Source organism: Coregonus clupeaformis, unplaced genomic scaffold, assembly GCF_020615455.1.
Source record: "Coregonus clupeaformis isolate EN_2021a unplaced genomic scaffold, ASM2061545v1 scaf0013, whole genome shotgun sequence".
In the NCBI taxonomy this organism is placed as follows: Eukaryota; Metazoa; Chordata; class Actinopteri; order Salmoniformes; family Salmonidae; genus Coregonus; species Coregonus clupeaformis.
This window is the reverse complement of record NW_025533468.1, coordinates 559,841-577,680: the sequence shown is the minus strand read 5'-3', so window position 1 is coordinate 577,680 and position 17,840 is coordinate 559,841. Positions and strand designations below refer to the sequence as shown.

The window sequence follows — 17,840 nt, the reverse complement described above, 5'->3', positions numbered from 1 at the left end:
TCAGGTTTGTAGGCCTCCTTGCTCGCACACACTTTTTCAGTTCTGCCCACACATTTTCTATAGGATTGAGGTCAGGGATTTGTGATGGCTACTCCAATACCTTGACTTTGTTGTCCTTAAGCCATTTTGCCACAACTTTGGAAGTATGCTTGGGGTCATTGTCCATTTGGAAGACCCATTTGTGACCAAGCTTTAACTTCCTGACTGATGTCTTGAGATGCTTCTTCAATATATCCACATAATTTTCCTTCCTCATGATGCCATCTATTTTGTGAAGTGCACCAGTCCCTCCTGCAGCAAAGCACCCCCACAGCATGATGCTGCCACCCCCGTGCTTCACAGTTGCGATGGTGTTCTTCGGCTTGCAAGCGCCCCCCTTTTTCCTTCAAATATAACGATAGTCATTATGGCCAAACAGTTCTATTTTTGTTTCATCAGACCAGAGGACATTTCTACAAAAAGTATGATCTTTGTCCCCATGTGCAGTTGCAAACCGTAGTGTGGCTTTTTTATGGCGGTTTTGGAGCGGTGGCTTCTTCCTTGCCGAGCGGCCTTTCAGGTAATGTCGATATAAGACTCGTTTTACTCTGGATATAGATACTTTTGTACCTGTGTCCTCCAGCATCTTCACAAGGTCCTTTGCTGTTGTTCTGGGATTGATTTGCACTTTTCGCACCAAAGTACGTTCATCTCTAGGAGACAGAACGCGTCTCCTTCCTGAGCGGTATGACGGCTGCGTGGTCACATGGTGATTATACTTGCGTACTATTGTTTGTACAGATGAACGTGGTACCTTCAGGCAGTTGGAAATTGCTCCCAAGGATGAACCAGACTTGTGGAGGTCTACCATTTTTTTCCTGAGGTCTTGGCTGATTTCTTTTGATTTTCCCATGATGTCAAGCAAAGAGGCACTGAGTTTGAAGGTAGGCCTTGAAATACATCCACAGGTACACCTCCAATTGACTCATGATGTCAATTAGCCTATCAGAAGCTTCTAAAGCCATGACATCATTTTCTGGAATTTTCCAAGCTGTTTAAAGGTAAACTTCTGACCCACTCAAATTGTGATACAGTGAATTATAAGTGAAATAATCTGTCTGTAAACAATTGTTGGAAAAATTACTTGTGTCATGCACAAAGTAGATGTCCTAACCGACTTGCCAAAACTATAGTTTGTTAACAAGAAATTTGTGGAGTGGTTGAAAAACGAGTTTTAATGACTCCAACCTAAGTGTATGTAAACTTCAGACTTCAACTGTAGATATGGAGCCACCCCAGATTTGCCCCCTATAACAAAATAAACAAAAAAAATACATTCATATTTAGCTTCCAGTCAATGTATCTGTACCAAGTCGAGAGTCTCATCTTTCAGATGCAATTGGAACTGAGTTGAAAGCCCATAGCATTCCAAAGTTAGAGCAGAAGGTCTGATGGCACCGGTGTACATATTGCCTATATTACCCATATCAGTGGCCATCTGAGGTCGCACCGGTATATCAGATTAGTTCAATCGGCAATTTCTTAGTGGTTAGCAGTTAGCTTAGTGGTTAAGAGCGTAGTGCCAGTAACCGAAAGGTCGCTGGTTCTAATCCCTGAGCCGACTAGGTGAAAAATCTGTCGATGTGCCCTTGAGCAAGGCACTTAACCCTAATTGCTCTGGATAAGAGCGTCTGCTAAATGACTAAAATGTAAAAAAAAAAAAAAAAAGACTTGTGTCATGCACAAAGTGGATGTCCTAACCGACTTGCCAAAACTATAGTTTGTTAACAAGAGATTTGTGGAGTGGTTGAAAAATGAGTTTTAATGACACCAACCTAAGTGTATGTAAACTTACGACTTCAACTGTATATCACCAGTAGTACATATACCGTTAATTCCTATAATTTGTAATCTACAATGTTTGTTACTTTGGTTATGGTAATTTATTTTAAGGCATTCAATAATAATTATTCCAGTCTTCCCGTTCTCATTGTCAGAGTGGACACGTTGTTTGCAGAGTGCACAACCTATGCTACACTTATGAGAAACAAGTTTTGGTTTATTTCATTCAAATACAAGTTTTGTCAATTTAGTCATTGTCTTTTGTTTGGAGCGCTCTTGTCAATGTTGAGTAAGGATGTGCACGCATAGAAGTAGGCCTATAGGCTACCTGGCCTGCGCGCAAACGTAAGCATATAAATATGCCCATTTGGGGATCTGATAGTATTTCTGATTGGCTTACCGCACCACCATTAATGAGCTGTGGAGCTTCTCAAAGTAATGTTTTCTTCACATCAAACAGTCTATTTTTACATCCATTGAGAATGACAGTAGTTCTTCAATGTATTTGTTCAATCTTTCCAGCTCTCTCCCTTTCGATAACCACTCAGCGTGAATGTCACACCCTGGCTCTGGGGACTCTTATATGTTGAGCCAGGGTATGGATTTTCTATGTTTTGTTTTCTATGTTTTTGTTTCTAGATCGTGTTGATCTATGTTGGCCAGGGTGGTTCCCAATCAGAGACAGCTGTAGCTCGTTGTCTCTGATTGGGGACCATACTTAGGCAGCCTGTTTTGGACTAGTTATTTGTGGGATCTTGTTCCGTTAAGGTTTGTGCTATTAACCTAGGACTTCACGTATCGTTTGTTTATTGTTTTGGTTCGTGTTGTGTACTACTGAATAAAGAATGTACGCTTATCACGCTGCGCCTTGGTCCGCTTCATCTAATAACGATCGTGACAGTGAAAGGGTAAAATGTCATGCTCTGATTCAGTGGAAACATCATAAAATAGGACTGCCTGATTACTTCTTATCAGTGCTTGACTTGGACTGAAATAGGTTCTGGTACTCATTTTAGGTGCTGGTACTGTTTTATATTTAGGTGCAGGAGCTCCACAATACTTTTGAGCTAATATTCTATAAGAGGAACAGGCGCTCAAGTCCGGTGAGCTCCTGCCCAAGTCAAGCACTGATTGTTGTCCCTTGCGCAAATAGCCTACAGCTGTGTCTGTCCCGAGCTCACTGGAGCAGGAAACTCTGAGGGCCCAGAATATTTTATACAATGTTGCAAGTTCGCTAGTGCAAACTTTGGCTGACACAAGTTAATAGTTGATACAATGTTTCAAGTTCGTTGCAGACATGCCATGTGTAGCCAATGTGATTTATAGGATATTTATTTTTATCAGGATATTTTCTACCTGCAGGCTGCAATGTTTTTATTTGTTGGCTTTATGTAGGCTATTTTTACATGGTTGGCAATGGCAATAGAAGTTACTTTTTAGGTTTGTATCATTTTCATTTAGATTTGGATAGAATTTTGATTAACCACATGACAATGATTGTTATAATTTTTTTGGGTCGGGGACAGCCCTACTACAGACTGTAGTATCCCTCGATCATGTGTAGTACTTACTATAGAATGTTCTGGGTACTGTAGAATACTAAAGTAAATACTACAGTAATGTCCGCAAAAACACTACAGTCCGCAAAAACACGATTTCTTTAACTATAGTAAATACTACAGCATTTAATTTGCATATACCCTGCCCATCCCCTTCCCCCACATCCCATAAGAGAGAAACCTCCCTAGCCAAGTATAGATCATATATTGTGTTCCCTACAGGTTATAAAAAAGAGCAGAAGCTCTGAACTATCTGGACTACCCAGTCATACCTACCTACAGGTTATGGAAAATTTGCTCTTTTAGTATTTCTACAGTAGGTTTCCACAGGGAGAAAGCCTCCACTTCTATGTCAAAGATAATAAAACAAAAACACTATAGTAAATACTACAGTATACTACAGTCCAAAAACAATACAGTAAATACTACAGTATACTACAGTCCAAAAACAATACAGTAAATACTACAGTATACTACAGTCCAAAAACACTACAGTAAATACTACAGTATACTACAGTCCAAAAACACTACAGTAAATACTACAGAATGCTACAATCTGCAAACACACTACATTAATTACTATAGTATATACTACAGTTTTCTTTTACTACAGTAGTTACAGTGCATTCGGAAAGTGTTCAGACCCCATGACTATTTCCACATTTTGTTATGTTACAGCCTTATTTTATTCTAAAATGGATTACATTATTTCCCTCATCAATCTACACACAATACCCCATAATGACAAAGCGAAAACAGGTTTTTAGAAATGTTTGCAAATGTATTAAATATAAAAAACAGAAATACCTTATTTACATAAGTATTCAGACCCTTTGCTATGAGACTCGAAATTGAGCTCCGGTGTATCCTGTTTCCAATGAGATGTTTCTACTTCTTGATTGGAGTCCATTACCACCTGTGGTAAATTCAGTTGATTGGACATGATTTGGAAAGGCTCACACCTGTCTATATAAGGTCCCACCGTTTACAGTGCATGTCAGAGCAGAAACCAAGCCATGAGGTCAAAGGAATTGTCCGTAGAGCTCCGAGACAGGATTGTGTCGAGGCACAGATCTGGGGAAGGGTACCAAAAAATTTCTGCAGCATTGAAGGTCCCCAAGAACACGGTGGCCTCCATCATTCTTAAATACACTGCTCAAAAAAATAAAGGGAACACTTAAACAACACAGTGTAACTCCAAGTCAATCACACTTCTGTGAAATCAAACTGTCCACTTAGGAAGCAACACTGATTGACAATACATTTCACATATTGTTGTGCAAATGGAATAGACAACAGGTGGAAATTATAGGCAATTAGCAAGACACCCCCAATAAAGGACTGCTTTGCAGGTGGTGACCACAGACCACTTCTCAGTTCCTATGCTTCCTGGCTGATGTTTTGGTCACTTTTGAATGCTGGCGGTGCTTTCACTCTAGTGGTAGCATGAGACGGAGTCTACAACCCACACAAGTGGCTCAGGTAGTGCAGCTCATCCAGGATGGCACATCAATGCGAGCTGTGGCAAGAAGGTTTGCTGTGTCTGTCAGCGTAGTGTCCAGAGCATGGAGGCGCTACCAGGAGACAGGCCAGTACATCAGGAGACGTGGAGGAGGCCGTAGGAGGGCAACAACCCAGCAGCAGGACTGCTACCTCCACCTTTGTGCAAGGAGGAGCAGGAGGAGCACTGCCAGAGCCCTGCAAAATGACCTCCAGTAGGCGACAAATGTGCATGTGTCTGCTCAAACGGTCAGAAACAGACTCCATGAGGGTGGTATGAGGGCCCGACGTCCACAGGTGGGGGTTGTGCTTACAGCCCAAGACTGTGCAGGACGTTTGGCAGTTGCCAGAGAACACCAAGATCGGCAAATTCGCCACTGGCGCCCTGTGCTCTTCACAGATGAAAGCAGGTTCACACTGAGCACGTGACAGACGTGACAGAGTCTGGAGACGCCGTGGAGAACGTTCTGCTGCCTGCAACATCCTCCAGCATGACCGGTTTGGCGGTGGGTCAGTCATGGTGTGGGGTGGCATTTCTTTGGGGGGCCGCACAGCCCTCCATGTGCTCGCCAGAGGTAGCCTGACTGCCATTAGGTACCGAGATGAGATCCTCAGACCCCATGTGAGACCATATGCTGGTGTGGTTGGCCCTGGGTTCCTCCTAATGCAAGACAATGCTAGACCTCATGTGGCTGGAGTGTGTCAGCAGTTCCTGCAAGAGGAAGGCATTGATGCTATGGACTGGCACGCCCGTTCCCCAGACCTGAATCCAATTGAGCACATCTGGGACATCATGTCTCGCTCCATCCACCAACGCCACGTTGCACCACAGACTGTCCAGGAGTTGGCGGATGCATTAGTCCAGGTCTGGGAGGAGATCCCTCAGGAGACCATCCGCCACCTCATCAGGAGCATGCCCAGGCGTTGTAGGGAGGTCATACAGGTACGTGGAGGCCACACACACTACTGAGCCTCATTTTGACTTGTTTTAAGGACATTACATCAAAGTTGGATCAGCCTGTAGTGTGGTTTTCCACTTTTTAATTTTGAGGGTGACTCCAAATCCAGACCTCCATGGGTTGATAAATTTGATTTCCATTGATAATTTTTGTGTGATTTTGTTGTCAGCACATTCAACTATGTAAAGAAAAAAGTATTTAATAAGATTATTTCATTCATTCAGATCTAGGATGTGTTATTTTAGTGTTCCCTTAATTTTTTTGAGCAGTGTAGAAGACGTTTGGAACCACCAAGACTCTTCCTAAAGCTGGCCGCCCGGCCAAACTGAGCAATCGGGGGAGAAGGGCCTTGGTGAGGGAAGTGATCAAGAACCTGATGGTCACTCTGACAGAGTTCCAGAGTTCCTCTGTGGAGATGGGTGAACCTTCCAGAAGGACAACCATCTCTGCAGCATTCCACCAATCAGGCATTTATGGTAGAGTGGCCAGACAGAAGCCTCTCCTCAGTAAAAGGCACATGACAGCCCGCTTGGAGTTTGCCAAAAGGCACCTAAAGGACTCTCAGACCATGAGAAACAAGTTTTTCTGTTCTGATGAAACCAAGATTGAACTCTTTAGCCTGAATGCCAAGTGTCACGTCTGGAGCAAAGGTTTACCTTCCAACAGGACAACAACCCTAAGCACACAGCCAAAACAATGCAGGAGTGGCTTCGGGACAAGTCTCTGAATGTCCTTGAGTGGCGGAGCCAGAGCTCGGACTTGAACCCGATCTAACATCTCTGGAGAGACCTGAAAATAGCTGTGCAGCGATGCTCCCCATCCAACCTGACAGAGCTTGACAGGATCTGCAGAGAAGAATGGGAGAAACTCCCCAAATACAGGCTTGCCAAGCTTGTAGCGTCATACCCAAGAAGACTCAAGGCTGTAATCGCTGCCAAAGGTGCTTCAACAAAGTACTGAGTAAAGGGTCTGAATACTTATGTAAATATAATATTTCCGTTTGTTATTTTTAATACATTTGAAAAAATGTCTAAAAAACATTTAGCTTAGTCATTATGGGGTATTGTGTTTAGATTGATGAGGGGGAAAAAAACATTACATCCATTTTAGAATAAGGCTGTAACGTAACAAAATGTGGAAAAGGTCAAGTGGTCTGAATACTTTCCGAATACACTGTATACTATAGTTAACTGTAAATACTACAGTATACTACAGTGATTGCTACAGTATTTATACCATAGTATAGTATTTTTTCATGTGGGTGGTGAGAGTCAATGGTGGGAAAATGTAGATAACTTCACTAAGATACGGCTGTTGTCCTCTTTGCTTGACACACATTCCCCTATGCCATACAATAGTATAGCCTATCACTGCCTATACTCAGAAGATACTCAGGATTTACTATAGTCTATAAGATATATTCTGTTTTCGTGCCTAAGCTAGGCTAATAATGACTACTTATGAAAATGTTCCATTTTATTCTTAGCCTGAAGACTAAATGAAAACAAATCTTACAAATCCTATATGCTTTGAGACACATTCCTAAAGATAACTATATTGGATAAACAGCATGTCTCTTAAGGACCTCAGATTAAAGTCATTATGTTTTATAACATAAATTGTGTGTGTCTTGGTCTGTATGTGTGTGTGTGTACGTGACATGTGTACTCTACATGTGACTAGTTGGTTTGCACAGCTCTCAAACTGTTCTGTGTGTGTGTGTGTGCATGTGTGCGTGTGTGTGTGTGTGTGTGTGTGTGTGTGTGTCCTGGTCAGTTTATAGGGCTCCTGCTGTTCCGTCCGTGCAGGGCGCATAAAGAAGGGCCATGTTCCGTTCAGCATTCTGACCCTTGACATCTGGCTACGGGTGCGCTCCCTAAACACTTCCCCTCCCTTCTACTGGCCTATCAAGGCAGCACACTTTCTCACAGTTCTGTGGTTTCAGACTTGTTTATTCAAATGGGACTTCTTAGAAGTGCATGGTTTCACTTGTTTGTCATATATCAACTAAACTGTGGGTTTTGATGCGGCCGATGCATATGTAATTGCGTTGCGTAACTGCACATGCACTTGTATGGGAGCACAAACAACTTACATTTAGATTAAAATAATTATAATTAACATGAAGATACAAGCTTTTGTACATGACTTGATCCTCCTATGATGACATTAGCAGGACCTGCTGTTACTGGGTATAATAAGATTTCAAGTGGTTCTGCCCTTGTTATTTTTTGCCTTGGAGTAGAGGCAGGCAGGTTTTTGAGCATATATGGTGCTTTCTCGATCGTGCAAGAGTCGCGTTCAATACGTGCCATCACCCGTTTTGGTTTTCTTTTGCTATTTCTGTCAAACCCCTCCAGCCCAGCTGCTGAACTTAACTTAAAGCAGAAACACTGGTCTGGCAAAGTGTTTCACGATTATAGCAATGGGGCATGATTAGCCACAGCAAAAGGACTCAGATCAGCACAGCCAAAGGTTTCTTCTCCACAGTCCTGCTCCTCCTGTGATGAATAAACTTAAATCCAATCAGCGAGGTGATTAGGGTAATGGGAAACACAGCATCCTGCCCAGCCATGCTGGCAGCGATACACTGTGATGTGAATGAGTAACTGCCTGTCTGCCTGGACTGGGCTGGGCGATTCAATATGGCCGCTTGTTTACCTGTTATGTGCATACAATGTACAATGAAAAACACCCCCACTCACACTATAAGTGCTGGATTAGGCCAAGTGAAGGACAGTTAGAGGGCAGGATAGCTCATATTGTTTGACGGCTCCCGGAGACCTCCCTATGCCTATCTTATCTGGCTTGGGGTCCCTCAGGGTTGCGTAAGTACCCCGCTGTGTTTAGAGGGCAAAGTGATTTTATTCAGGCATGCCAAGGACAACTTTGGCAAGTTTTGGCAAAGCGATTGATTACTAGTGTATAAGAGGCTGGTTTTGTTAGGGAGCCAGATCATGTTGACCGTTGTGGTGTCGGTCATTCAGCCTTAGTTACCTTGATATCCATTCATGTTAAAAGATAACCTATTATAATAATCAATTACATATTTTGAAACGATGACAAGTAGAAGGACATGAATTGTTAACAATGTTCAGACAGAAGTAATGCCCATAAAATGGGGCTGAATGTTTGTTTTTTTTCAAAACGCTATATCCACAAATATTTCACATTTATGTTTTTTCCTCAGAAATGATTGCTTCTGGGCACTTTTCATGAGTGTGTAAAATATTACTGTTCATAGATTTTCGATGTTTCTGATTTTATTTGTATAATATTTTTTGCAAAGCGCTATATATCCATTGTTTAGCTGGAATGAGATGTTCGTATCCTGTATATTTGACTGTGATATGTGTTTATCTCACAATGAATCAAATCAAATCAAATTGTATTTGTCACATGCGCCGAATACAGCCTTACCGTGAAACGCTTACTTACAAGCCTTTAACCAACAATGCAGTTCAAGAAATAGTTACGAAAATATTTACTAAATAAACTAAAGTAAAAAATTAAATAAAAAGTAACACAATAAATTAACAATAACGAGGCTATATACAGGTGGTACCGGTACCGAGTCAATGTGCGGGGGTACAGGTTAGTCGAGGTAATTTGTACCACCTGTAAAGTGACTGAGGTGGTATACTCTTCAATGCCATTGGATGAATCCCGGAACATATTCCAGTCTGTGCTAGCAAAACAGTCCTGTAGCGTAGCATCCGCGTCATCTGACCACTTTGGTATTGAGCGAGTCACTGGTACTTCCTGCTTTAGTTTTTGCTTGTAAGCAGAAATCAGGAGGATAGAATTATGGTCAGATTTGCCAAATGGAGGGCGAGGGAGATTTTTGTATGTGTCTCTGTGTGTGGAGTAAAGGTGGTCTAGAGTTTTTTTTCCCCTCTGGTTGCACATGTGACATGCTGGTAGAAATGAGGTAAAACTGATGTAAATTTGCCTGCATTAAAGTCCCCGGCCACTAGGAGCGCCACTTCTGGATGAGCATTTTCTTGTTTGCTTATGGATTTATACAGCTTGTTGAGTGCGGTCTTAGTGCCAGCATCGGTTTGTGGTGGTAAATAGACTGCTACGAAAAATATAGATGGTCTACAGCTTATCATGAGGTACTCTACCTCATGCGAGCAATACCTTAAGACTTCCTTAATATTAGACATCGCGCACCAGATTTTATTTTTCCTATTTTGTTGCTTTACAACCTGGAATTAAAATGGATTTTTTGGGGGGTTTGTATCATTTGATTTACACAACTTGCCTACCACTTTGAAGATGCAAAATATTTGTTATTGTGAAACAAACAAGAAATAAGACAAAAAAACAGAACTTGAGCGTGCATAACTATTCACCCCCCCAGTCAATACTTTGTAGAGACACCTTTTGCAGCAATTACAGCTGCAAGTCTCTTGGGGTATGTCTCTATAAGCTTGGCACATCTAGCCACTGGGATTTTTGCCCGTTCTTCAAGGCAAAACTGCTCCAGCTCCTTCAAGTTGGATGGGTTCCGCTGGTGTACAGCAATCTTTAAGTCATACCACAGATTCTCAATTGGATTGAGGTCTAGGCTTTGACTAGGCCATTCCAAGACATTTAAATGTTTCCCCTTAAACCACTCAAGTCTTGCTTTAGCAGTATGCTTAGGGTCATTGTCCTGCTGGAAGGTGAACCTCAGTCCCAGTCTCAAATCTCTGGAAGTCTGAAACAGGTTTCCCTCAATAATTTCCCTGTATTTAGCGCCATCCATCATTCCTTCAATTCTGACCAGTTTCCCAATCCCTGCCGATGGAAAAACATCCCCACAGCATGATGCTGCCACCACCATGCTTCACTGTGGGGATGGTGTTCTCGGGGTGATGAGAGGTGTTGGGTTTGCGCCATCCATAGCGCTTTCCTTGATGAGACTAAAATTGAGCTTTTTGGCCATCTGACCAGAGTACCTTCTTCCATATGTTTTGGGAGTCTCCCACATGCCTTTTGGCGAACACCAAACGTGTTTGCTTATTTCTTTCTTTAAGCAATGGCTTTTTTCTGGCCACTCTTCCGTAAAGCCCAGCCATGTCTGCCTGGTGGCGTTGGGCCTGTAACCGTGACTGCTAGCAACAGTACAACCGCTCCCCTAGCTGCTCAGAATAGTCCAAGTGGTCCATAACACGTTCCTCTCCCAAATGCATCTTTTACTGTACTCATTCTCTCTCTCCCTTTCTCTGTCTCTCACTTCCCTCTTTTTCTTTGTAGTTATTAAAGACATTCTCTGGTACTTTGGTGACTAAGGAAGTATTTTTTAAACCTCCCGCTTTGGAAAGGAAAGGGGGATACCTAGTCAGTTGTACAACTGAATGCATTGAACTGAAATGTGTCTTCCACATTTAACCCAACCCCTCTGAATCAGAGAGGTGCGGAGGGCTGCCTTAATCGACATCTACGTCATCGGCGTCCGGGGAACATTTCCCCCCACGAGTTCTAGCCAATGAAGAGAGAGAGAGAGAGAGAGAGAGAGAGAGAGAGAGAGAGAGAGAGAGAGAGAGAGAGAGAGAGAGAGAGAGAGAGAGAGAGAGAGAGAGAGAGAGAGAGAGAGAGAGAGAGAGAGAGAGAGAGAGAGAGAGAGAGAGAGAGAGAGAGAGAGAGAGAGAGAGAGAGAGAGAGAGAGAGAGAGAGAGAGAGAGAGAGAGAGAGAGAGAGAGAGAGAGAGAGAGAGAGAGAGAGAGAGAGAGAGAGAGAGAGAGAGAGAGAGAGAGAGAGAGAGAGAGAGAGAGAGAGAGAGAGAGAGAGAGAGAGAGAGAGAGAGAGAGAGAGAGAGAGAGAGAGAGAGAGAGAGAGAGAGAGAGAGAGAGAGCTTATGCAGTGCTTGGGTTACATAAACACTCACAATTTGGTCATTTCTGACGTGGGGGCCCAGAGAGAGAGAATTTTACAACTACTGGCTAAAAACTATACAAAAGTAATGGAGCATCTCTTTAAATAAAATGTTTTCTTCAATATGTTTTTATTACTCCTCTCTCCCCTTTCCCATCCTTCTCCTCCCCCCTCTATCTTTCTCTTAATCTTTCACTCACTCTCCCTTTCCCATCATTCTCCATCCATTCTTCAAAGCTGGTCTGGGTTTGGTGTGTGGTGATAGCTGTCCCTTAGGTATACTCTCTGTAGACCAATCGGGTGCACAATGACACAATGTCCTCTTCTTCTGAGCAATGCGCTGCAGTCAACACGTGTGACCTTTGTGGCACACTTTGTGAGGTTGAGCCGTATTACCCTTATCAACCTGAGTCAGACAGATTGGATGGCGATTACTCTACCGGCGGACCTTTGAGACTGGCAAGAGGGCATTTCCAGGATAAATGTACATGAATTGCAATTCAGAATAAATCTCCCAGAGGAGTCAATGAAAAGGTCAAAGATGTGGAAGATACATTTACTTAGAGAATAGAATGGCAGGCGATTGTTGTGTTTGACTGGTTGTCAAGGTCTGATGAAAACAGCCATAGCCACAAATGTGATTGTTTATCACGATGATAATATCCTACCTCCCTGCCCCAGTTGCACTGACTGCACACATGGGGACAATCTGCTTCCTGATTCAACACAGCACCAATATAGAAACGGCATCTACACTGAAAACCCAATTACGGAAGTAAGGGGTAAAGCCAAGTTCATTAATGCAAATGTTCCAATAAATCCTGTCCCACAGTTTGCTGCAATTTAAAGCAGTTGCCATGGTTATCATCAAAGCCAACTGAACTCTAACACACTCCGAACATGCACCAGCAAGACGCCAAGTAGTAGTGACTATGGCGTGGACTAATGTGCAGGGTTGTGTGTAGGCATTATCTGTTGTGTTTATAGCTCCCACTCTGCTCACCCTCTCTCCCTAAGGAGCCAATTCCATTTGGCTATTACAAAGCAGAACCTTCAATTCCACATAAATACAGGACATCCCTACCTCACATCTCGGCATCATCATCTCCGTCCCCATTAAACATCCCTTTATTGCAACACTGATGAACAATTTAAAGGGTGCATTAGCATATTGGCTGTGAAGCGATCACCATTGGGCCTGAGCGATTGGGATCGTAAAGCACAAAATACATTTAATACACAGCTTTGATGTGATCCACAACCCACAGGGTGCATCACTTGGGCAGAAGGACTCCGATTTAGGAGACTGATAACAAAGTTAATGGCTGGAATAAGCGTGGTAATGCTGTAGCTTTATAGGGCAAGGCTGCTATTAGCTGTAGCCTGGCTAAAAACATCATCACAACTTGCACTTCTATGCTAATGATGAGCAGTAAATAGTATACGCCTTTGGCTGCTCACATAAGCCGCTATTAACGCTTTATAGTTCTTGTATACTTCAAAGTGAAGTTATATAAAAAAAAATAAACCTGGTGCGTCAGGTACCAGTGCATGTGATGTGGGCACTTCGACGTGGTATGAGCAAGGTTTGTATCAGTCTGTCCCTCAATAAACAGATGCAGAAATAGATTGGCCCTTGGTCCAGTGCCACTACTGTGGCTGAGCAGTGTACAGTGAGCCCTTGGTCCAGTGCCACCTTGGCTGAGCAGTGAGCACAACAACATTTGAAAGAGAGCAGCTGTAGTCTTCGCGTCGCCGTGACCACGACAGCTCTCACTAATCCGCTGAGTCCTGAGTTGTGCCTCAGGTCGGCTGTCTTACATAAGAAACACTTCCATGGCTCCAAGTGTGCGTGTGTGTGCGAGAGAGTGTGAGTCTGGCTACTGTCTCAGTCCACAAGCTGAGGTGTGTGTGTGTGTGTGTGTGTGTGTGTGAGAGAGAGAGGGTGAGTGATAGTATTGGAGACAATATGGTTATAGCCCGTGTGGCTCAGTTGGTAGAGCATGGCGCTTGCAACGACAGGGTTGTGGGTTCGATTCCCACGGGGGACCAGTACGAAAATGTATGCACTCATTCCTGTAAATCCAGAGCGTCTGCTAAATGACAAAAATGTAAATATACCAATATACTAAACTCAACCTAGTACCTTTGCCAGATTGATTCATTGAAAACGGCAAAAGTCCATTGGAAATAACTTTCAACAGCTCATAGCAATGAATTTAGACGAATGCATCAAAATGGTACCATTCACCAAACTGTAAATTACAATAATCAAGCATTCAGAACAGTTGACAGCCATCTGAAAGATAACTTAATTTACATCCCTCAGCCCAGCCAACACAGATCCATCCAAGATAGCCAACCTACCTGAATCTAAGCTGAATTAACCTTTCAAAAAAAATAAACATATCCCTGCATACCTGCCTTCGGTTAAAGAGTGGAATTTTCTCCCTCTTTATCTTAATCATAGCCAGATGTGATACAATCCTCCCGGGTCCCTGATGGGTTACTTGGCCCTGTTCCTAGAACAGTTTGTAATGAGAGGGATTAGGCTGCGTTAATTGGATAGATGGTCCAAAAAGATTAGCTTCTCTGACTCTGACCAGCATTCCTTTGTTCGCCCTCCTCCTACGGCCTTTGAATAATGGACCTTTTTTTCTCCTTGTAAATAGTGAGCTGCCTGTAATCTTAACGTGTTATACCGGTGACAGATACTATCGGTCTGGGCTCTGAGCAGTTGCAGCTACTGTGTTGGACTTCAAATCAAATCAAATCAAATTTTATTGGCCACATGCGCCGAATACAACAGGTGCAGACATTACAGTGAAATGCTTACTTACAGCCCTTAACCAACAGTGCATTTCTTTTTAACAAAATAAATAAATAAAACAACAACAAAAAAAGTGTTGAGAAAAAAAGAGCAGAAGTAAAATAAAATAACAGTAGGGAGGCTATATATACGGGGGGTACCGGTGCAGAGTCAATGTGCGGGGGCACCGGCTAGTTGAGGTAGTTGAAGTAATATGTACATGTGGGTAGAGTTAAAGTGACTATGCATAAATAATTAACAGAGTAGCGTAAAAGGATGGGGTGGGGGGGCAGTGCAAATAGTCCGGGTAGCCATGTTTAGCTGTTCAGGAGTCTTATGGCTTGGGGGTAGAAGCTGTTGAGAAGTCTTTTGGACCTAGACTTGGCACTCCGGTACCGCTTGCCGTGCGGTAGCAGAGAGAACAGTCTATGACTAGGGTGGCTGGAGTCTTTGACAATTTTGAGGGCCTTCCTCTGACACCGCCTGGTATAGAGGTCCTGGATGGCAGGAAGCTTGGCCCCAGTGATGTACTGGGCCGTACGCACTACCCTCTGTAGTGCCTTGCGGTCGGAGGCCAAGCAGTTGCCATACCAGGCGGTGATGCAACCAGTCAGGATGCTCTCGATGGTGCAGCTGTAGAATTTGGATCTGAGGACCCATGCCAAATCTTTTCAGTCTCCTGAGGGGGAATAGGCTTTGTCGTGCCCTCTTCACAACTGTCTTGGTGTGTTTGGACCATGATAGTTCGTTGGTGATGTGGACACCAAGGAACTTGAAGCTCTCAACCTGTTCCACTACAGCCCCGTCGATGAGAATGGGGGCGTGCTCAGTCCTCTTTTTTTTCCTGTAGTCCACAATCATCTCCTTTGTCTTGGTCACGTTGAGGGAGAGGTTGTTGTCCTGGCACCACACGGCCAGGTCTCTGACCTCCTCCCTATAGGCTGTCTCATCGTTGTCGGTGATCAGGCCTACCACTGTTGTGTCGTCGGCAAACTTAATGATGGTGTTGGAGTCGTGCCTGGCCATGCAGTCATGGGTGAACAGGGAGTACAGGAGGGGACTGAGCACACACCCCTGAGGGGCCCCCGTGTTGAGGATCAGTGTGGCAGATGTGTTGTTACCTACAGTTATTATTCACCCTGTTTTTGGAAAGGCTCTACGATGGCTACTGTCTGCTTGAGGTCTGGAACTTGAGTGACCAAGTCAGCAATGAAATACAGTGTGTATGCACCAATCTTTGTAATTTACTGTATATGCTAAAGCTAAATTCGTAACAAATATCCAGGTCTCTAAAATGCCCTACTGACAACAGGTCGGCTGGCTTCACAGTGTAATGCAGTGTCATCAGCAGTCCATGAGGCACAAGCCACAGGGCACAGACGTCAATTTAACATCTATTCCACGTAGGTTCAACGTAATTTCATTGAAATGACGTGGAAACAATGTTGATTCAACCAGTGTGCCCAGTGGGACAGATGTTAGCTGACATTGATGCATTCTTCCCGTTTGTATCCATGTTTTGTTCATCGGCTAAGCAGATCATGTGAAAGTCAGGATGGTAGAATGTGCCCTTACTTTTACTTTACCTTGACATCAGGAAAGAAGAATGTTGTTAGTGTCCGTTATCTCATGACCCACTTTGTTTTGTCTTTCTCCAGATCCTTCAAGCCAGACTTTGTCCTGATTCGCCAACATGCCTACAGCATGACTCCGGGCGAAGACTTCAGGAGCCTGGTGATTGGCCTTCAGTACGGGGGAGTCGCCAGCATCAACTCCCTGCTCTCCATCTACAACTTCTGCAGCAAACCCTGGGTGGTGCGTGATCCATAACTTGCCTCCTTACCTCCTTTCCTCCCTCCATCACCCCCTCCATCTTACCCCACATAAAGAGGCCCTTAGCGGCCGCCGCTGGCTGATTTATTTGGGCTATTAAAAGGAGCCATAACACCTGTCTCTGAAACAGTCAAACCAGGACTCCAGTAAGACCAGTTATTATTCACCCTGTTTTAACAGCACAGGGGTGGCTAGGCAAAGTGCACTGGAGCTGTACCGGGCCAAGTTACATTTGTACTATGGCTACAACCTTTAGAACCCAGACAAAACATGTTGGTGGTAGTAGACAAAACATTCCGGAACTTACCTTGAAGATAGAATTCTCACAATTGCTGGATGTTTTCCAGGTCAAAGTTTCTACCTAAAAACCTTTTTAATGGATAGGGCTGCATTCAGCTTTCAAGGTGTCTGTTTTTTATTATCTAGGACTGAAAGCAGTGCAAACATCCACTGATTGTGTTTTCTTTGGTGCTATAAATTCCAGATAACTACAGATGTAGTATAAGACACTTTCTACCCTGCGTTCTATATAACTACTATAGAATGGTGTCTCGTGTTTTGTTTCTGCTTGCAGTTTTCCCACATGATTAAGCTCTACCATTCCCTGGGCCCAGAGAAGTTCCCACTGAACGAACAGACCTTCTACCCCAACCACACACAGATGGTGAGCGCCTTCCTGACACACTGTTTGTTTATAACGTGTGTTCCTCTTTAATGCGTTACCATCTTCATATAGACATAGCACTCAGGGAATGAATGAACACTGTATGTTTTCAGAGAATCTTGATATTGCCCTTGTGACACTTGTCTAATTTGGGGTAGGAAAAGCGGGAAACAGTGAGAAAGTAAGGGGGTGAGGCAAAATATTTCCTGTGGCCTTACGTGTAAACCTTCAAGCTGATTAGTAAAATGTCTCAGCCAGAGTGCAGCTCCTATTGTTTGCATCATGCCCAACTTCATATTCTCTGGTTGTAGTTTCCAATCCCCGTCAGTTGAGGTTATGGTACTTCAGGCAGCAAAACACAGACCACTTAAAGAATGTTGTTCTCAAAGTAGTCATAACAAAATAATTGTTATGTCTCAGTGCAACACTATGGGCATCACACCACTAAAGCCCATGGATCTTAAATAGACAGTGCCAGGTAAGTAGGCTTAAGCTTGCTCCAAACTATCAAGTGTAGCAACTGGGATTTATACATATTTTCTAGGCCAATGCCAAATGGGTGGGATTGATTAGTGTCTTAGTGAGAGCCTTGTTGGAGCTTGCTACCATGTTATCAACAATTGTTATGGTATTTATAAAGCAAAGTGCAAAGTTGAATGTGCAAGTTGGAACAATTTTATCTAATTCCATTACGTATTGTAGCTCCTGACTAGACAGATTGTTTTATGATATCACAAAGATATTGCTATAAAGGTCAGGTCCAAATTTGCCTTGTGACCGTGATAAAATACTGAGCTTGAATCATGACCTGGTGTGCTACTTTCACTTCAAGA

General features: G+C 43.3%; 1 protein-coding gene across 2 annotated transcripts in view; it reads left to right on the top strand.

Moving 5' to 3' along the window:
- LOC121546266 (synapsin-3) overlaps nt 1-17,840 on the top strand; it is a 139,137-nt gene that overhangs the window by 50,717 nt on the left and 70,580 nt on the right. For both annotated transcript variants that reach the window (XM_041857433.2, XM_041857434.2), the window contains exons 5-6: nt 16,169-16,325; nt 16,918-17,007. In XM_041857433.2, the coding sequence (XP_041713367.1) occupies nt 16,169-16,325; nt 16,918-17,007 (247 nt within the window). The remainder of the gene's footprint in view (nt 1-16,168; nt 16,326-16,917; nt 17,008-17,840) is intronic.